Below are 23,644 nucleotides of genomic sequence, written 5' to 3' on the forward strand. Positions count from 1 at the left end.
CTTCTTCAGTATAGTTACTTTACTCTTATTTCTAATGAGTCATTGATACCTCTGTCAGGTAAAGATGTTGTTTCATTCCATTCCAAAGTAAAAACTCCTAGGACGTTAGAACTGTAAAGAGTCATTAGAGGTTAGCTAGTTGACCTCTGACATGTTAAATGAATTGACATGACCCTTCAGATTTGTGGCTAGTAGTGTCAATCCTGTTCCGCACTGAACTGGTCAGTTTACATCCACATTAATATGTTCATATCTGACTGTTACATTTAAAAATAGTTATTTTCTGTCTATAAATATAATACATGCCCAAGGTAGAGGCTTCAGAAAATGAAGAAAAGGAAAGAAGAAAATTTAAATAACTCATTAACCCTCCATCTCAATGCAATCACTGGTAACATTTTGATGAGAATTACTGGTTGGTGTTCACTATGAAGATGAATATAAAATTCATAACTACATTTGCATCCTACTGTACACTTCATAATTTCTTTTTCATTTAACATTACTCTGTAAGCATCTGGATGTTGGGTACCCTTGATCTACATGTCATATGCTCATATCTCTGTGGGTCTGTGGAGTGCTCATATTGTAAAGAAAGAACCCTGAGCCAGACCAGTGGTCGTGCAAAAACAGCCCCTGCACAGGAAATGACAACAAGAATATTCCCTTTCTGGGAAGCATAGAGTGAAAATGTAAAAGGAAGCCCTTTAAGAAAACTGGGATTGAGAAAGTAAAATGGGGGGGGCGGTGAAAAAAACGTTTAGGAACTAGATAGAGGTAGTGGTTATACAACATTGTGAATGTGATAAATGCCACTGAATTGTCCACTCTAAAATGGTTAGTTTTATGTTATGTGAATTTTACCTCAATTAAAAAATGATAGAAAGTGGGATGGTTTGGCTTATCCTGGAGGACTGGCTATAGGGAACAGCCTGTGAGAAAAGTGAGGCCAGGCCAGAGGAGTAGACTGGGCCGTTTGCCTAAAGAGAGGGAGAATTTCCAATTCATGATGACTTCTGTGGGAAGGAAACCAAAAACCATTACTAATCAGGAAGTCAGAAGACTCCCGAGAATGCAGTCTGACATAAAATCAAGGAAAAAATAACTGGAAAAACTAAACAGATTTTCAGTACCTCCTTTCCGTTGATGTCTGGGTGAATGAAAAGAGGGCACTGTAACTTAGGCAGAAAGAAGAAAGGACAGATATAGAAACTACGGGAATTGTGAAAGTCTCACCACTGTGAAGAATTAAGCTGAATACTACATGAGCTCACCTGTGTTTAGCTCAAAATGTCCTCACACCACAGAAAAGTACCTTTGAACCCCAAATGTTTATGGAAGTTCAGAGGAAGAGTACACATCGTAGAATGGGAGAGGACTAAGCTTCCATTGGTGGGTTACCCTCACCTGCTCTCTCTCAGCATAAATTCATTCAATTTACTTTCATCAAAAGCAGAGATCAAGCATAATAATATAAAGATGTCCTTTGTTGGTAAGATATATCTAGATGACAATGTGATCATTGGCACTCCTATGCCACTTTTGGTATATGAAATACATGTTTTATTCCATTTAGATTTCTTTTTGATTCCATTTATATTTTTTATATCTCATTTTACCTCTTCTACTCTGTTTCTATAAAATGAGAGTATTATTTTTCTATTATTTAATAATCTTTACAATCTACCTCTCTATAGAACAAGAGAGGCAAACTTCCTTGACAATAGGTTCTAAAAAGCAACTAGAACTCTAATCACTTGACTGAACTCCCACTCCTCAGAATGTAAAAATTAACCCTTGTAAATCCAGACACAGGTTTCTCCAGCCAAGTGTTGTATCCGACAAATATACCGTAAGTAATTTTGTTAAGTGTTGTAATTATTTTTCTTAATTTTCAACTTCAAAGATTCAGGATTATAACAGGATAGAACAAATTAGATGTGGTAGGAAAAGAATAAGGCTGAGAGTCAAGGCACCTAGCTCTGTCTGCGTGACCTTAGGAGAGTGACTTGACCTCTCTAAACCACTGTTCCCTTACCTCTATTGTAATTTTCCATGTGTTTGCTGTCCAACTACCTCTCAGTCATTTCAACTAAGTCACATCTGTGATCTGAGCTAAGACTTAACAATTTTATCTGGTTTTGTCCTACGACTCTTGAATTCACATAGTCACACACTAGACCACTTATAACTTGTAGCAAACACATGAAAACAGGGCCAAAGTACATTTCCCTGAGTTTAGTAGCCCAGACAGAAATCAGTCAAGGACTATGTAAGTGTTTCACCAGGATTATTCTGATAATTAGCCCAGTTCTTCACAGCACTTGGCTATGAACTCAGAGCCAAATCTGCAGATATCACTATTCATTGCTCTGTCTTGAACCAATCCACCAGAGTACAGTCAGATCAAAGTAGAGTACAGTAATTTGAGATGACCACAGAGTACAGGCTTCTGCTTTACAGAGAAGGATGCAATCTCCATTTCATTCAGCAATTTGCTCCTGATAATTTGACCACTGACAATATAATATAGCACCATGTCTAATAAAACAGTACCTTCACAGCTGGTTTGTTAATTGCGTTGTGGCATTCAGTGTGCTGGCAGTGGATGGGGTTCCAAGCTGTAAAGCAAAGCATAGCTGATGAGTATTTCTCACTGACATTATTCATGCCCTAGGAAAAACACAGCAGATACTTCACTAGTTTTCCTTAAATAGAACCATCATCAGAAGGTTTTCTAAAATAATTTTTTTTCAATCTATGAAGTATTTTTAAATTAAGCAAAGATATCACAACCCCATCCATTTTCCCATGGGGAGAGACAAGCTAATATAAGGTGGCATACCCAATACCATAATATTATTTCACAATGATATACCATTAGTAAATTCTTAGAAGTTTTTACATCTATGTTTTCACTTGATCCTCCCAACAACCCTGTGGGATAGATACAGCAGATTATTAACCTCATTTTATGTGTAAGTTAAAATTTAAAAGGTTATGTAGTTTGTTATGGTCACAGAGTTAGTAAATGAAAAGCTGCAACTAGAACATATATCTTTTGGTTCTCAAAACTGTGCTCTTTTCACTATAGTATACTATGCTAAACATCCTAGATTTTTGGCACCAGGAAGTGTTTCAGATTAATAATAACTGAAATGAGTGGTAAGGCAACCTCCACCATTCCATTTCCCACCCATCCCCATTAAATGTGGAGACTGAAAAGATGAGTTTCTTGCCCAAACAAAATGCATCTCTCTCACACATTACCCACAGTCTAAACCTCAGCTAGTTTGCTAATACCCAACTCCTCAACACAGTGTACCCACAGAATGAGGACAAGAACCAAGTGATCTGAGACAGATCAGAAAGAGAATTACAATTACTTCTCATCATCCAGATGATTCTGTAGCCCAAGGCACTTAGCTAACAATATTCCACCATAAAAGAAACAATGTAATAGGATTTTATGTCTGAAAGTAGGACATTTTTCTAAATCGCCATATTCTAATCCTATAGGACCATGGTTGGCCTAATATATAAAAATCTTCAGATGAGAAGATATTCTTAGTTACGTGTCTAATTATAATTCAAAAATATTTGTTATTAATGATCTGAGCCTAATTTGTGCTCTGAATGTTTTATAAAATTTTCTAAGAGTGTCCCAACTTCAATTCTTCTATCCTATTGTTAGACCAGGAATAAGACTATGTGTCTGACTTGGAATTCAGGAAAATATGGTCAACAGAACCAGTGACCTTAAAAAAAATACACAATGGGTCTATTTATTTAAAAAGAAGTACGGACCAGAACTACTACTATAATAACATAATATCATATTGATTATATCTTTTGAGAGAAAGAAAGAGGAAATGAATGAGTAAGGAATGGATGAATGAAGAAATAATTTTAATAAAGACATTCCATATTTGTTTCCTGCATGTAGAAAAGTCAAGATAGAGTAGCTACAAGTTTTCTTGTGCACTTAGAGAAATCTAGAGAAAAAAGAGTGCCTTCAACCAGTACAGAAGTTGCAAATACATGGAACGTGTACCCCATTCCTCCAATCCCAAACTCATGACAGACAAGAGCATTCTTTCCTGCTGAGTCCAGAACTGGCCTTAAAATCTTTCTCAACACTGAGCTCCAGGAAGTCACCATTAATCAAAACAGAGTTGGCATACAAGATGAAATCTGCTAACCATCTCTGAATCCATGTATTATGAGAATATCTGCAGATCACTTTATAAATATTAAGAAAAAGTTCATGACATTTTTAGATAAAAGTAATATTTAAACTATATAATAACTGTTATGGCACAGGTAGAAACAAATTAGAATGTGAAATGGCCATAGCACTTGATCAGAGCTCCAAAAACTCCTGCTCTGCGAGAAATTAATGCTTTATATGTGGATGGTGGGGATATGTAGGAGGTCCTACTCCTCTAACTTTTTATTCTATTTTTACAGGGTGTCACTAACTTAAGCACAGGTTGTAGAATACCTCCTTTAAGTTCACCAAAGTCACACTAGATTTAAGCTTACTAGACCAGTGATTACTGGCTTTTGTTCTGTATCAAAAATCACCTGTAAAGGTTTTTAAAATATGAGGCCTGGAACCTCAAAGCCCAGGTATCTGTAATTGGGAAAAGCAACACAGTTGATTCTGATACAAGGACAATCTACATACCTTACCATACAGCAAATATTTTCATGATAGACCTCCCTTTATTTGAAAACAAAAACAAAAATATAGCATGAACGTGGCAGACAAGAATTCTGCTTCCAACAATGACAGAGTAACTGGTATTAGACTTGCCCTCTTACCATAAATAACTAGAAAACTAGAAAAATACATGAAACAACTGTTTTAAGAAACTTGACTACAGGTAGTACAGGACAATGACCTTTGAGAGAAGAAACAATGAAGTGAGTCCTACAATTACCCTTGGTTTCTTCCTGGAAGCAAGTTCCAGGTCTTGGTCCTAGAGGTAGAAAGATAAGCACAGTAGGGTGGTTTCATTGAGTTGAGGGGACAAAAAAAGAATTTAGAAAAGCAAAGTGGCTTAAATTTGCTGGGTAGATTACCAAAGAAGAGGGATCCATGCAAAGAAAGAGCTCCAGATATCTGAGTAGGAATCCTTTTGGGTCTTTGGCTTTACACTAAGCTGAGCATGTGTAAGGCAAAACTCCATTAAGCTGCCTAGAGAAAACTATGGGGGATCTGTAAGCTTAATAATTCCTATATCTCATACAGGGCTGAGAGATATTTGAGCTTCAACCAGCCAGAGTGGAGGGAACTCAGTGAAAACCTGGGATATTCAATTGAGACTCTAGGAGGTCACACCTTGGTAGTTGGGCTAAACTAACATTAGGGAAATGGCTAGTCCAGGTTCACCCTAAGAAAATATAAGAACAAAGCTTGAAAGGGTCAAGCTGATCCACCAGTAAGTTGGCTGCCAATACAAACTTCAATGCACTGTAATGGAAGGCAGCAAAATCCAGACACTCAATAATGTAACATTCATGAAATCCAGCATCCAGTCAAAAATTACTTGATATTTGAAAGGGGAAGAAAATATTATGCAAGAAAATATTACCCACAATTAGGAAAAAAAATTGGCCAATATAAACAAACCCAGGAACTACAGAGATGAGATAATTAGCAAACAAAAACTTTAAAACAGCTATTATAAACATATTCAAAGTAAAACATGAACACAATGAGGACAGAGATGCAGGACATAATAAAACAACCAAATGGAATTTCTAAAAATTAAAAATACAACATCAAAAATTAAAAATTCTCGGAATGGGCTTAAAGGAAGATTAGACAATGCAGAAGAAAAGATCAGTGAATTCAGAGATGTAACAACAGATCCTACCCAAACTGAAGTACTGGAAGAAAACTAAATACAGCTTCAGTAAGCTGTGGGAAAATATCAGGCAATATACATGTGGTTAAAAGCCCAGAAGAAGCAAGGTTGTGGGGGTGGGGGTGGAGGCAAAAATTTGAAGAAGCAATGGCCAGATTTTTTCAAGTTTGATGAAAACTATAAACCCACAGATCCAAGAAGCTCAATGAATCTTAGGCAAAATAAAAGCAAAGAAAATAACACCAAAACTCATTATAATCAAATTGATGAAAACCAATGATAAAGAGGAAAATCTTAAAAACAACCAAGGAAAAAAAGACACATTACTGGGCTTCCCTGGTGGCGCAGTGGTTGAGAGTCCACCTGCCGATGCAGGAGACACGGGTTCGTGCCCCGGTCTGGGAAGATCCCACTTGCCATGGAGTGGCTAGGCCCATGAGTCATGGCCGTTGAGCCTGCGTGTCTGGAGCCTGTGCTCCGCAACAGGAGAGGCCACAACAGTGAGAGGCCCGTGTACCGCAAAAAAAAAAAAAAAAGACACATTACTTACAGGGGGACAAAGATAAGAATGATCACTGGTTTCTCGTCAGAAACAATGCAAGCCAGAAGACAATGGAACAACATCTTTAATAGGCTGAAAGAAAAAACTGTCAACCTATAATTCTAGACCCAGTAAAATATCCTTCAAAAATGAATATGAAATAAAGACTCTTTGAAGGCAAACACAAGATAAGAGAATTCATTGCCACCTGAGTTCCACTACAAGAAAAGCTAAAGGAAGGTCTTCAGGCTGAAGGAAAATGATACCAGATAGATTCTAGGGCCTACACAAAGGCGTAAAGAGTTCTGGGCATGATAAATATAGTGAATAACTACAAACAACTTTCTATATATATAGAAGTAAAATATTTGATAAAAAACTAAAAGGATGGGAAGGGGAAAATGAAAGTGCACAGGATTCTTGCATACGTGTAAACTAGTATAATATTACTTGAAGATAGACTATGAAGTTAAAGGTGCATATTGTAATTTTAGAACTGTAGAGTATTCTTTTAAAAAAGAGGTATAACTAACAATTTAAAAAGAGAAACATGAAATAGTAAAAATTAACCAAAAGAAGGCAAGAAATTAAAATGAAAAGGAACAAAGAATAGATGGGAAAAATAGAAAACAAGCACAAGATGACAGACTCAAGCCCAACCATATCTGTAATTACACTAAGTATAAATAGCCTAAACAATAAATACATTACATGTAAATAGTCTAAAAAATAGAGATTGTCAAATAGGATTAAGTTTTTCAAAACGCATGACCAAATATATGCTGCCTGTGAGAAACACACTTGAAATACAAAGGTAGAGAAGTTAAAAGTAAATGATAGAAAAACTTATACCATTTAAATGCTAGTCATAGGAAAGCTGGAGTGTCTATATAAATTCAGACAAGTAGACTCCAGGACAAAGAATATTACCGGGAACAAAGGAGGATGTTTCACACTGATGAAAATGTCAATTCATCAAGATAACATAACAGTCATAAATATGTGTGTATCTAAAGATAGAGTTTCAATTTACATGAAGCAAAAATAACAGAACTAAAAGGAGAAATAAGTCCATAATTAGTGTTGTAAATTTGAACAATCCTCTCTCAGTAATTGATAAAACAAGCAGACCAAAAAAATCAATAAAAATAGAAGACTTGAACAACATTCTCAACAACTTGACTTAATTGATAACTATAGAATTCTCCACTCAATCACTGTGGAACAGACACAGTGTCTAGGTAACATTTACTAAGACAATATTCTCATTCAAAAAGTAAGCTCCAAAAATTTAGATGGAGTGATAGAATAAAGTATGTTCTCTGACCACAGTAGGATTAAACTAGAAATAAATAACAAAAATATACCTGGAAAATCACCAAATATTTGTACATTTAAAAAATATACTTCTACTCAATCCATAAATCAAAGAAGAAATCACAAGGAATATTAGAAAATATTCTGTTCTGAAATACAATGAAAGCACAGCATATCAAATTTGTAGGATGCAACTAAAGGAATGCTTAGAGGGAAATTTATAGCTTTAAATTCTTATTTTGGAAAATTTTAAAGGTCCAAAATAAATGATTCATGCTTCTACTTAATAAGATAGAAAAAGAGCAAATTAAATTAAATATTAGTAGAAGGAAGAAAATAATAAAGATAGAAGCAGCAACCAATAAAATTGAAAACAGAAAACCAACAGAGAAAGTCATAAAACCAAATGCTGATTTTTTTTTGGAAAGTTCAATAAAATTGATAAGCCCCTAGGTAGCCTGATGAATAAAAAAATAGAGAAGAAGTAAATTATCAATATCAGGAATGAAAGGTAGGACATCACTGCAGATACTGCAGACATGCCAATAAATTGGATAAGTTGGATAAAATGCCCACATTCATCCAAAAACTTGGTTACACAATTACAAAATTCAACTCAATAAAAAGTAGACAGTTAAATGCCCCATAACTATTAAATTGAATTCATAATGTAAAACCTTCCCACAAAGAAAGCCCCAAGGCCAGATGGATTTACCAGATGGCTTCACTATTAATTATTAAAGGGATAAATAATACAAATCTTACATAAACTCTTTCAGGAAATAAAAGAGGAGGAAACACTTTCCAACTCATTTTATGAAGCCAGCATTACTCTATAAACAAAACCAGATGAAAACATTACAATAAAAGAAAACTAAATCAATATCCCTCATAAATGCAGGACCAGAATCACTTAACAAAAAATTAGCAAATTGAATCTGGCAATATAATATAGCCAACAATGTGGAATTTATCCCAGGAATGCAAGGTTGGCTTAACATTGCAAAGTAAATCAATGTAATTCACCTTATTAACAGAATTAAGGGGGGAAGTCATATGATCATCTAATAGGAGAAAACGCATTTGACCAAAATTGACATTCACTCATGATAAAAACTCTCAGCAAACTATGAATAGATGAGGACTTCCTCAATATGATAAAAAGCATCTGTGAAAATCCTACAGCTAACATCATGTCTAATGGTGAATGTCTGAACACTTTCCCCCTACAGATGAAGGAAAAAAACAATGATATCTACTCTCAGCACTTCTATTCAATACTGAACTGGAGTTATGAGCCAGTGCAATCAGAGAAAGAAAAGGAGAAAGGAAGAAGGGAAGAAAGAAATGGAGGGAGGGAGAGAGAGGGGGAGGCAGGTAGGCAGGTAGGCAGGCAGACAGACATACAAATTAGAAGAAAAAAGTTTTAATCATCTTTATTTGCAAGAAAGCATAATCATGTACACAGAAAATCTTAATAAATTTACAAATAAGCTACAAAAATTAATAAGTGAATTTAGGAAGGTTCAAGGATATAAAAGTCAAAATACAAAAATCGATTATATCTATACAAATAATGTCAATAAACAAGTAAAATATTACATTTTAAAACACTATTTATAATAGCACCCAAACCCATAAAATATTTAGGAATACCTTTAACAAAATATCTACAGGACCTGTACACTGAAAACTAGCAAATATTGATGACAGAAATTAAATACAACCTAAATAAATGGCTAGAAATGCCACGTTTATGGATCAGAAGACTCAATATTGAGTCTTTTCTCAGGAGGTCAATTCTCCCCCAGATTAAACTACATATTCAATGTAATCCCAGTCAAAATGCAAGCAGACTGTTTTGTAGAAACTGACAACCTGACAGTAACATTTCTATGAAAATGCAAAGGTCCTAAAATAGTCAAACAATTTTGAAAAGGAAAAAATCTGGAGGATTTACACTACATAATTTCGAGATTTACTATAAAACTATAGTAATCAAGATAGTGTGATACTGGTGAGAGGACAGACAATGAAATAAAATATGGGGTCTAGAAATTGATCCACACATATGTGGTCAATAAACAATCCAGGTAATTCAATGTGGAAAGAGTAATTTTTTCAACAAATTGAACTGGAACAATCGGATATCCTTACGGGAAAAAGTCAACCCTTATGTCCCACCATATACAAAAATTAATTCCAAATGGATCATATACTTAAATGTAAAAGCTTAAACTATAAACTTCTAGAATAACACACAGGAGAATTTCCTTATAACCTTAGGAGAATTCCCTTATAACCTTAGGGGAGAGGAAAGAACCATAAAAGAAAAAAAATCGATACACTGAAATTTACCAAAATTTGAAAATTTTGCTCTTTGAAATACCTGAAAAGGAAATCCCCTGACTAAAAGAACATATTCACAATACATATATCTGAAAAAGTCTTCTATTTTGAACATATAATAGACAAGCAACCCAATTTAAAAATAAACAAAAGATTTCATTGAGAACTTCAAAACTATATGTATACAAATGGCCAATAAGCACCTGTAAAGATGTTCACTATCATTAGTCATCAGAGAAATGCAAACTAAACAACAACATGATATTACTGCTTGGCCATCAGAATGTCTAACATTAAAAGACCAACAATCCCAAGTGTTGATAATAATATAGAACTAGAACTCTCATATACTTCTGGAGGGAGTATAAAATGGTGCAACCACTTTTGAAGAAGTGTTTGGACATTTCTTATAAAATTAAACATACACTTACCATATAATCCAGCATTTTCATTGCCAGGTATTTATCAAAATAAATAAATGTATATCTTCATAAAAACACTTTTATATGAATATTTATAGCTTTACTCATAATAGGTAAAATGTTCATCAAGAAGTGAATGGATAAACTGTGATATAGCCATACAATGCATTACTACTCAACATTTTAAAAAATGAACTACTTATATACCAACATGGATAAATTTTAAAAACATTATGCTGAGTGAAATAAGCAGACACAAAAATAGTACATTCTATACGATTCCATTCATATGAAATCCTAGGACAGGCAAAACTAGTCTATAATGACAAAAAGCAGATCAGTGGTTGCCTATGGTGGATGGACTGAAAATAAAACTAGGAGATATTTGTGGGGTGATGGAAATGTCCTGTATGTTGATTACAGCTTTGGTTACATTAGTGTATACACTTGTCAAAAGTTATCAAACTATGCTTAAAATGTGTCACTTTATTGCATGAAAATTATATCTCAACAAAATTGATTTTTTAAAAAAATGAAGGACCAACCAAATGTATACTTCAAAGGAAATGAAATAGTACACTGAAACCTGAGAGAAAACATTTGTCTGAAAATGACCTAGTCAATGAATCAAAAGATTTTAGGAAAGTGTGTGGCATCTGCAACATGAAGCAAGAACATAAGACCTCTATAAAAACAGGAGTAGACAATCACAGAAATTCAGGGTGACATAGGACACTAACAGAATGAGATAAAAATCGAGTTAGGTAAGAGACATGATAAATGTAATTAAACTAAAAATGAGATAGCAAAATTAGAGACCCTCATTCAGTGCAATAAATAGAGCTGATTTGGGAAAAAAGTCAAGTAAGTTATAGAGTAAACCAACCTGAAAAGCTAAGAATATAGAGGAAAAGATAAATGTATGGAAAATAGTGGCTATTAACAGCTACACAACACAGAAAATGAAAACATGACCTATGAATTACAGGTGTTCCTGAGGAATAAACCAAGACAATTTGAGGAAAGCAATAATTTAAAATTTCATTAATGCAAAATTTCCTGAAAAAAGGACCTGAATTTGCAGATTGAAAGTGTTCTTCACATTACAGAAATTAATGAAAAGATACTTATATAGAAATATTTAAGAAAAGGGTTTTTTTTTAATAAGTAGATAAGGCTCCAAGAATTAAGAACAACAAAGGTAACTCCTGTAACAGATAAAAATCACTGGTCTAAGATTTGTCTTCTATAACTCTGAAATTCCAGAAAACTATGAAGCAATTTTTACATATTTTTCACAGTGAGGCAGAGGTTTCTTTCATGTGTGAAGAAATAGAAAGACATTCTTAAATATGCCTGACCTCGAAAAACATATATGACCTACATTTCACCATTGAAAATATTACATTAAAAAAAGTCTGGGTTCCATTTCTCCAGAAACAATAGACAAATAAATTCAAGTCAGTTCTCCTAATGAGAACAATTAGAAAACCGGACAAGATTAAATGCAAAAGCAAATAAACAAACAAACAAAAACCCAGAGAATTGTATGGGAGAATTATGGGGCCATGATCCAAAAGAAAATGGGATTGTCAAAAGGTAGGCCTGGCATTTGATGCCACTCTTTCTCCTTTGTTTACTTCTCTTTCTGCCAATTCCACAAGATGAGCAGATTTCAACAGACTCTCTGAAATAGGGGAACTAAATTTGGAATTGGGTGACTACCAAGGAATGGGAAACCTAAAAATCTCCCTGGGCTGTGGGTAGAGGTCCCAAAAGGTCACACCCTAGGAGTAAAGAGGAACCAGAAATAGACCAACCCTCACAGGGACTGAAGACCAGCTTCAAATCATCTCAAGAATTGACCACAGATTTTTTTTTCTGAGCTGCATTAAAGTGACCTGGGTTACCAATTCTACAGCCTCCTGCCAGAAGCAAACACACAAATACTCTCTGAAGAAACATAACTTAATCCTAAACCTCAAATTAACTCTATAGTTTTTCTATCAATATCTTGCACACAATTATTTTTAAAAATACAAATACGAAGACAAGAAAAAAAAAAAAGAAATGACAATAGAATAAGAATCTCCAGAGATCCAGAATATTGAGTTATCAGGAAAAGACTTTAAAATAACTATGCTTAATATATTCTATAAAGTAAGAGACAGTTAGAGAATATAATCAGATATTGGAATTTTTAAAGAACCAAATGGAAATTCTAGAACTTAAAAATACAATTAACAAAATGAAGAATACATTTGGGAAGTTAACAATTAATGATGAGGAAGAAAAGTCAGACAAAAAGATTCAGAATGAAGTACAGAAAGATGAAATGAAAGAGGAGAATACAAAAAAATATTCACAGAAGACATGGAAGAAAAGATGTAACATATATGTCATTGGAATTCCAGAAAGAAGGATGAGAATATAGTATAAGCCATTGTTGAAGAAATAAGGGAATTTCCAGTTACAGCTATGATGTTTTAAGAATGTACTGGACTTACCCTTCAACTGGACAAAATGTATAAAGCAACTTGTTTCCGACACTGGCCATAGATTTTAACACAAGGTTGCAATCCTCTGAAAAGAGGGGAACACACAAATTAAGTTCTACATTCACCTTGGTTTTCTGCCTGGGAACACTTGCAAACTGCAGCAAAGAGAAGTGAAGCCCAATTAGTAATTATTAGCATTTTCAGTGGGTAGAGGAAACATCAGAGTAAAGAAGTGCTAATGTAACTGGAATTTGTGAGAAAAGTGAGAACAGCAGTGAGTGCCAGAGAAGAGGTCCCATAAATCTGTTTAAGGATGCTCCTCAGGTCCTTGGCTTAATCCTAAACTGCATGGTCTCACAGCAAAACTTTACAAGGACTAGCAGAGAACACATACTTAGTGGTTGAAAGCTGAACACAGATTTTATAGGTCACATTGTGCTAGAGATGCACTGTATTTCCAATGTAGCCGAAGTGAGGAACTTTGGTGAACACACCAGATATTCAGGAGACCACAGATAGGTCACTACTAAAAAACTAAAGGTCAATATCCCTGATGAATATAGATACAAAAATTATCAATAAAATACTAGCAATCTGAATTCAGCAGCACATGAAAAGGATCGTTCACTATGGTCAAGTGAGATTTATCTGTGGAATGCAAAAATGGCTCAACATACACATATCAATAAATATGATACATTATATTAGTAGCATGAAAGAAAAGAATCATAAGATTACCTCAACAAATGCAGGAAAAGCATATGACAAAACTCAAAATTCATGATAAAAACTCTTAACAAATTAAGCATAGAAGGAAAATATCTCAACATAATACAGGCCATATATAACAAGCCCATGGCTAACATCATATTCAATGGTGGAAGGTTGAAAGCTTTTCCTCTAAAATCAGGAACAAGACAAAGTACCCACTCTCACCACTCTTATTCAACATAGTACTGAAAGTCCCACCTAGAGCAATCAGGCAAGAAAAAGAAATAAAAGGTATGAGAATTGTACAGGAAGACATAAACCTGTCTCTATTTGCAGATGACATTATTTTATATATATAAAATCCTAAAGACCCAACAAGAAAACTGTTAGATCAATGAATTCAGTAAAGGTGCGGGATACAAAATTAAGATACAAAAATCAGTAGCATTTCTATATACTAACAATGCATTTTATGAAAAAGAGATAAAGAAATCAATTTCATTTACAATAGCATCAAAAACTATAAAATACTAGAATAAACTTAACCAAGAAGGTGAAAGATCTCTAGTGTGAAAACTACAAGACATCGATGAAAGAAATCAAAGACACAAATAAATGGAAAGGCGTCCCATGTTAATGAACTGGAAGAATTAATATTGTTAAAATTTCAGTACTACCAAAAGCCTTCTACAGATTCAATGCAATTCTGTCAGTATTACAATGGCATGTTTTATGGATGTAAAAAACACTCCTAAAATTTATATGGAGCCACAAAAGACCTCAAACAGCCAAAGAAATCCTGAAAAAGAACAAAGCAGGAGGCATCACAGGATAGGGAGGGTGGGAGGGAGGTTCAAGAGGGAAGGGGTATGGGGATATATGTATGCATATGGCTGATTCACTTTGTTGTACAACAGAAACTAACACAGTATTGTGATGCAATTATATTCCAATAAAGATCTATTTAAAAAAAAAACCACAATGAGATACTACCTCACACCTGTTAGAATGACCAGCATCAAAAAGACAAGAGATAACAAATGCTGACATGGATGTAATGAAAATGGAACCCTCATGCACTATTGTAAGTTAGCGCAGCCACTATGGAAAACAGTAAAAGGAACACTCAAAAAATTAAAAATACAACTACCATTTCCACTTCTGGAAATATATCCAAAGGAGACAAAAATACTAACTTGAAAAGATATCTGCACCCATGTTCACAGCAGCATTATTACAATAGCCACGACATGGAAGCAACCTAAGTGTCCATCAATGGATAAACAGATAAAGAAGTTGTGAGTACAAATTTCCAGTTATAAGATAAATAAGTACTAAGGGTGTAAGGTACAATATGATGATTATAGTTAACACTGCTGTATGATATATAAGAAAGTAGTTAAGAGAGTAAATCCTGATTTCTCATCACAAGGAGAAAAAATTTTTTTCCTTTCTTTCTTTTCTTTGTGTTGATATATGAAATGATGGATGTTAGTTAAACTTACTGCAATAATAGTTTCACAGTATATACAAATCAAACAATCATGCTGTACACCTTAAACTTATACAGTGACATGTTAATTATTTCTCAATAAAACTGGAAAAAAAGAAAATTTCAATCAAATAGAAAAAAAACAGTTTTCAAAAGAAAAAAAGAAGGCAGTTTAACCTTCAAAAGAGCAACAACTTGGCATGAAACTAGAAATCAACAACAGAAAGGGAAATGAGAAAAAATGGTCACATGGAGACTAAACAACCTGCTACTAAAAAACCAATCGGTCAACAATGGAATCAAAGAGGAAATTTTAAAAATACCTTGAGAAAAACAACAATGAAAACACAACCACACAAAATCTATGGGATGCAACAAAAGAAAAAAAATATATATATATTTATATGTATAACTGAATCATTTCACTGTACAGCAGAAATTAACACAACACTGTAAATTAACTATATGTCCATAAAATTTTTAAAATTAAAAAAAAATCTATGGGATGCAGCAAAAGCAGTCCTAAGAAGGAAGTTTATAGCATTACAGGCCTTCCTCAAAAACAAGAAAAATCCCAAATAAACAACCTAACCCACCACCTAAAAGAATTAGAAAAAGAAGAATAAACAAAACCTAAAGTCAGCAAAAGGAAGGAAATAATAAAGATCAGAGAGGAAATAATAAAGATCAGAGAGGAAATAAATAAAATAGAGATTTTTAAAAAATAGAAAAAAATCAATAAAGCCAAGAGCTAGTTTTTTTTCTTTTTTTTTGCGATATGCGGGCCTCTCATTGTTGTGGCCTCTCCCGTTGCGGAGCACAGTCTCCAGACGCGCAGGCTCAGCGGCCATGGCTCACGGGCCCAGCCACTTTGCGGCACGTGGGATCTTCCCAGTTCGGGGCACGAACCCATGTCCTCTGCATCGGCAAGCGGACTCTCAACCACTGCGCCACCAGGGAAGCCCAAGAGCTAGTTTTTTGAAAGTATAAATAAAATCAACAAACCTCTGGCCAGTCTTACCAAGAAGAAAAGAAAGAGGACCCAAATAAACAAAATAAGAAAAGAAAGAGGAGAAATAACAACCAATGCCACAGAACTCCAAAAAAAGAAATCATAAGAAAATACTATGAACAGTTATATGCCAATAAAATAGAAAACCTAGAAGAACTGGACAAATTTATAGAAACATACAACCTGCTAAAACTGAATCAAGAAGAAACAGATAATTTGAATAGACCAATCACAAGAAGTAAAATAGAATGTGTAATTTTTAAAAAAAATCCCTGCAAACAAAAGTCCGGGACCAGATGGCTTCATTGGGGGATTCTATCAAACATACAAAGAAGAACTTATACCTATGCGTCTCAAACTCTCCCAAAAGAATGAAAATGAGGGAACTCTCCCAAAGTCATTCTATGAATCCACCATCACTCTGATACCAAAACAAGACAAAGACACTACCAAAAAAAAAAATTACAGGCCAATATCTTTGATGAATAAAGATACAAAAATCCTCAACAAAATATTTGCAAACTGAATCCGAGAACATATAAAAAGGATCATACAACATGATCAATTTAGATTCATCCCAGGGTCTCAAGGATGATTCAATATATGCAAATCAATCAGTGTGATACACCACATCAACAAAAGACAAAAACCACATGATCATCTCAATAGATGCAGAAAATGCATTTGATAAAACTCAACTTCCATTCATGATAAAAACTCTCCCCAAAGTGAGTATAGAGGGAACATATCTCAACATAATAAAAGCCATTTATGGCAAATCCACAGCCAACATAATACTCAGTGGTGAAAAGCTAAAACACTTCTCACCAAATTCTGGAACGAGACAAGGAAGCCCACTCTCACCACTCTATTCAACATAGTATTGGAAGTCCTAGCCAGAGCAACCAGACAAGAAAAAGAAATAAAACGTATCCAAATCAGAAGGGAAGAGGTAAAATTGTCATTATATGCAGATGACATGATACTCTATATAGAAAACCCTAAAGATTCAACACAAAAACTATTAGAACTGATAAATGAATTCAGCAAGGTAGCAGGATACAAGATTAACATACAGAAATCTGTTGCATTTCTTTACATTAGCAACAAAATATCAGAAAGAGAACGTTTTTTTTTAAAAACCCATTTAAATCTCATACAAAAAAAAAAAAAAAACACCTAGGAATAAATCTAACCAAGCAGGTGTAAGACTTATACACTGCGAACTGTAAAACATTGATAAAGGAAATTGAAGATGATTCAAGGAAATGGAAAGATATCCCATGCTCCTGGATTGGAAGAATGAATATAGTTAAAATGGCCATACTACCCAAAGCAATTTACAGATTTAATGTGAACCCTATCAAATTACCCATGACCTTTTTCACAGAACTAGAAGAAATAATCCTAAAATTTATATGGAACCACAAAAGATCCAGAATTGCCAAAGCAATCCTGAGGAAAAATAACAAAGCTGGAGGCATAACCCTTCCAGACTTCAGACAACACTACAAAGCTACAGTGATCAAAACAGCATTGTGTTGGCACAAATGTTGGCACAAAAACAGACATATAGGTCACTGGAACAGAACAGAGAGCCCAGAAATAAACCCAAACACCTATGGTCAATTAATCTTCCACAAAAGAGGCAATGGAGAAAAGACAGTCTCTTCAGCAAGTGGTGTTGTGAAAGCTGAACAGCCACATGTAAATCAGTGAAGTTAGAACACTCCCTCATACCGTACAAAAAAATAAACTCAAAATGGCTTAAAGACTTAAATATAAGACATGACACCATAAAACTCCTGGAACAGAACATAGGCAAAACATTCTCTGACATAAATCGTAGCAATATTTTCTTAAATCAATCCTCCAAGGCAAAAGAAAAAAAAGAAAACATAAACATATGGGACCTAATCAAACTTATAAGCTTTTGCACAATGAAAGAAACCATAAATAAAATGAAAAGAGAATCTACAGAATGGGAGAAATTATTTGCAAGTGAAGCGACCGACAAGGGCTTAATTTCCAAAATACACAAACAGCTCATACAGCTCAATAAAAAAAAAAAATCCCAATCAAAAAATGGGCAGAAGACCTAAATAGACATTTCTCCAAAGAAGACATACAGATGGCCAACAGGCACATGAAAAGGTGCTCAACATCACTAAAATTAGAGAAATGCAAATCAAAACTACAATGAGGTATCACCTCACACCAGTCAGAATGGCCATCATCAAAAAGTCTACAGATAAAAAATGCTAGAGAGGGTGTGGTGAAAAGGGAACCCTCCTACACTGTTGGTGGGAATGTAAATTAGTACAGCCACTATGGAAAACAGTATGGAGGTTCCTTAAAAAACTAAAATAGAGTTACCATATGATCCAGCAATCCTACTCCTGGGCATATGTCCAGAAAAAAACAAAAACCCTAATTTGGAAAGATACATGCACCCCAATGTTCATAGCAGCACTATTTATAATAGCCAAGACATGGAAGCAATCTAAGTGTCCATCAACAGATGAATGGATAAAGATGTGGTATATATACACAATGGAATATTAGTCATAAAAAAAGAATGAAATATTGTCATTTGCAGCAACATGGATGGACCTAGAGATTATCATACTAAGTGAAGTAAGTCAGACAGAGAAAGACAAATATTATATGTTATCACTTATACATGGAATCTAAAAAACAGCATAAGCGAACATATTTACAAAACAGAAACAGACTCACAGATATAGAAAACAAACTTATGGTTACCAAAGGGGAAAGGTGGGAGAGGGATAAATTAGGAGGATGGGATGAACAGATACACATTACTATATACAAAATAGATAAACAACAAGGATTTACTGTATAGCACAGGGGACTATATTCATTATCTTTTAATAACCTATAATGGAAAAGAATCTGAAAAATAATATATATATATGTATGCATATACATATATATATGAAACTGAATCATTTTGCTGTACACCTGAAACTAACACAGTACTGTAAATCAACTATACTTCAATTTAAAAAAAGAGCAAAAACTGACAGCTCAACAGAAACAATGAAAACAAAAAGATCATTAAATACCTTCAAAGTACTGAAAGAAAATGCCAATCTAGAATTCTATACACTGAGAAAATATCTTTAAGAAATCAAGCCAAAACAAAGACATTTTCAGACAAACACTTACTGAGAATAAGTATCCCCGGTAGAAAGGCACTAAAGGAAATACAGAAGGATATTATTAAGGAAAAAAAATTAAATCCTAGATGGGAGCTTACAGATATAAAAAGGGAAAGGAGCAAGAAAAAAATCTAATGAATACTGACTGCAAAGAACAATAATAATTATGTTTTGTGTAATTATTAAGAATAGAAAGAGCATAACAGCATAGCATGAAAGTCAGGAGTGTGTAAAAGAAGTTAAAATCTTCTGCCATTTTACAGAAAAAGGTAAAAGTACTATTTTATACTGGACAGTGACAAGTCAAAAATGCATCGTGGGGCTTTCCTGGTGGCGCAGTGGTTGAGAGTCCGCCTGCTGATGCAGGGGACACGGGTTCGTGCCCCGGTCCAGGAAGATCCCACATGCCGCAGAGCGGCTGGGCCCGTGAGCCATGGCTGCTGAGCCTGCGCGTCCGGAGCCTGTGCTCTGCAACGGGAGAGGCCGCGACAGTGAGAGGCCCGCGTACCGCAAAAAAAAAAAAAAAAAAAAAAATGCATCGTGTATGGTAATCCACCCCCCCCTTATCTATGGGAGATACGTTCCAAGACCCCCAGCAGATGCCTGAAACCATGGATACTACTGAACCCTGTGTATAATATGATTTTCCTAAACATATATATCTGTGGTCAAGTTTAATTTATAAATTAGCCACAGGGCTTCCCTGGTGGTGCAGTGGTTGAGAATCTGCTTGCTGATGCAGGGGACACAGGTTTGATCCCTCGTCCGGGAAGATCCCACATGCCACAGAGCAACTAAGCCCATGCGCCACAACTACTGAGCCTGTACTCTAGAGCCCGTGAGCCACAACTACTGAGCCCGTGTGCTGCACGCCTAGAGCCCATGCACCACAAGAGAAGCCACTGCAATGAGAAGCCTGCACACCACAATGAAGAGTAGCCCCCACTCGCCGCAACTAGGAAAGCCCGCATGCAGCAACGAAGACCCAAAGCAGCCAAAAATAAATAAATAAAATAAATAAATTTGCTAAAAAAAATTAGGCACAATAAAAGATTAACAATAATAACTAATAATGAAGTAGAACAATTATAACAATATACTGTAATAAAAGTTATGTGAATGTGGTCTCTCCCTCTCAAAATATCTTATTGTACTATACTCACCCTTCTTAAGATAATGTGAGATTAAAATGCCTACATGATGAGATGAATTGAGATGAATGACGTAGGAATTGTGTTGTAGTGTTAGACTACTATTGACCTTCTGACAATACATCAGAAGATGGATCTTCCGCTTGGGGTGATCCTGGATCATCAAGCCATGATGATGCTGATGATTGGATGTCAGGAGAATATGATGTCTATGGTTGGGAATCCCAGGTGGGACACTGTAGGAGGGTGTGAGATTTCATCATACCATTCAACACAGCACACAATTTTAAACTTATGAATTATTTCTGAAATTTTCCATTTAATATTTTCAGACTGCAGTTGACCATGGGTAGCCAAAACCATGGAAAGCAAAACCATGGATAAGGGGGGGACTACTGTAATCTCTAGGGTAATGTTTAAAATGAATAACTCACCAGGACAAAGACGAAATATTTAAATATACTCAATTAGTGCAAAATAGGCAAAAAGAGAGAAAAAAGAAAACACAAAAGGCAGGAGAAATAGAAAATGGTGGATTTAAAATCAAATATCCTAGTAATTACACTGAATATATATGGACTAAGTGTTTCAATTAAAAGACAAAGATCATGAAAACTGAGTTTAAAAAATAGAACTATATGCTACTTACGAGACACACATGAAATAAATATACAAATCTTAAAAAGCTGAAAACAAAAGGGTCAGAAAATTTATACTACACACACACTCATGAAAGCTGGTGTAGCTATATTAGAATAAAACAAAGTAGATTTTAATATAAAAAAAAGCATTACTAGGAATAAGGCATGCATTTCATAATGGTAAAAGTTTCAATTCACCAAGAAGATAATGTATTCTAAATTTGTCCACACCTAATAAAACAGCCTCCAAACTTATACAGCAAATACTGACAGAACTACAAGGAGAAATACACAAATCCACAATAATCAGTAGGAGAGTTTAACATTCTACTCTTAGCAACTGATGGAAGAAATATACAAAAATGCAATAAAGATATAGAATATTTGAACTACACAATTAACAAATTTTATTTAACTGATATATTTATGTAGAACACAGTATCAAACAACTGCCAAATATGAGTTCTTTTTAAGTACCCAGGAATGTTTACAAAAATGACCATAAGCTCAGCCCTAAAGAAAGTGTTAAAATTGTCAGAGGAATGAAATAATACAAAGTATGTTGTCTGACTATAGAGGAATCAAGCTATAAATCAATATAAAACTTCACTATGAAAATCCCCATATGATTAGAAATTAATCATCATCCTTCTAAATGACCCATGGGTCAAAGAGGAAACCATGAAGGAACTTAGAACTCAGCAGAGCAGAGGAGGTTTTAGCCCATACAACAAGGCAAGAGACATAAAAGCCTTAAGGACTGAAAAGGAGACATTAAACTGTTATCATTCAACAATAATATAATTGCACACATGAAAAATTTTTTAAAAACAAAACTACAGATTCATTATTAGAATTAAAAAGTGATTTATCAAGGTTGCTGGATATAAGATCAACATACTAGAATTAATTGCATGTCTATATACTAGCAAAAAGATAGAAAATGTAATTTCTAAAAGATATATCATTGACAATAACATCAAAATAAATAAATACCTAGCAATGCACTACATGAGCCATAGGCAAGACATCTACACAGAAAACTACAAAACAGCATTGAGGGAAACTAAAGAAAGCCTAAGTAAATGAAGAGAGATACTATGTACATGGACTAGAAGATTCAATATTACACAGATGTCAGTTCCCCAAATTGATCTATAGATTCAAGGCAATTATCAATCAAATCCTAGTTGTTTAGGTATATGCTTGTATGTGTTTAACTTGACAAACTCTTCAACTTAGCAAATAGCTAGGAATAACCTTGAAGGAGGAAGAGAAGAAGAAAGAACAGAAAGAAGAGAAAGCAGGGGAGACAAGCAAGAGATCAACAATTACAACAAGGTAGAAAGACTTGCACTGAAGGATATAAAATTTTATTATTAATGTACATTAATTCAGACAGTGTAGTATTGTGAAAAGGAAAAATACACAAATAGAACGAAATAAAGAATCCACAGACAGAGCCATCCTCAACTTGATTTATGACAAAAATGGTACTACAGAGCAGTAATAAAAGGACAATATTGGGCTTCCCTGGTGGTGCAGTGGTTGAGAGTCCGCCTGCCGATGCAGGGGACACAGGTTCGTGCCCCGGTCCGGGGAGATCCCACATGCCGCGGAGCAGCTGGGCCCGTGAGCCATGGCCGCTTGAGCCTGCGCATCCAGAGCCTGTGCTCCACAAACGGGAGAGGCCACAACAGTGAGAGGCCCGCGTACCGCAAAAAAAAATTTTTTAAAGGACGATATTTTCAATAAATGATGTTGAGTCTATCCATAAGAGGAAAAAAAAATTGTCCCTTACCTCACACCATACAGGAAAATTAGTCCCAGATACATCTAAATGTAAAATGTAAAAAACAAATATTCTATAAGATAATGAATAATATTGTCATAATTTTGGAGTAGGGAAAGATTTTCCTAGGATATAAAAAGCACTAATGAAAAAGATTGCTAATTTGATTACATTAAAAATAAGGAGCTCAGTTAATCAAAAGTCATCATTAAGAGAGAGAAAAAATAAGAAAAGATATTTGTAACATATGTAACTGACAAAGATTATACAAAGAGGATATCCAAATGGCCAATAAATATATGAAAAAGTGTTCAACTTCATTAGTAATCAGGGAAACGCAAACTATAAGCACAATAAGGTACTTCTACAAATCCTCGAAAATGACTACAATTTTGAAAACAAATAAAATTAAGTATTGCTCAAAATGTGAAATATAGACAAAAAGAACTCTCATACACTACTAATGGTAGTACAAACTAGTACAACCATTGCTAGGTTTGGAAAACTGTTTGCCATTATCCATTAAAACTGGATAGATTCATACCCTCTGATCCAATAATTCTACCCTAGGCATATATCTAGCAGACGTGTTCATGTGTGTACCAAAAGATATGGGGAAGGATGTTCATGGCAGCATTATTTGTAAGAGCCAAAAAG

General features: G+C 34.6%; 1 protein-coding gene across 3 annotated transcripts in view; it reads right to left on the reverse strand.

The window, feature by feature from the left end:
- UNC79 (unc-79 homolog, NALCN channel complex subunit) overlaps positions 1-23,644 on the reverse strand; it is a 219,133-nt gene that overhangs the window by 163,143 nt on the left and 32,346 nt on the right. For all 3 annotated transcript variants that reach the window (XM_060097925.1, XM_060097923.1, XM_060097926.1), the window contains one exon: positions 2,557-2,621. In XM_060097925.1, coding sequence (XP_059953908.1) covers positions 2,557-2,621 — 65 coding nt within the window. The remainder of the gene's footprint in view (positions 1-2,556; positions 2,622-23,644) is intronic.

The sequence above is a fragment of the Mesoplodon densirostris genome, chromosome 4 (assembly GCF_025265405.1).
Source record: "Mesoplodon densirostris isolate mMesDen1 chromosome 4, mMesDen1 primary haplotype, whole genome shotgun sequence".
Classification (NCBI taxonomy): Eukaryota; Metazoa; Chordata; class Mammalia; order Artiodactyla; family Ziphiidae; genus Mesoplodon; species Mesoplodon densirostris.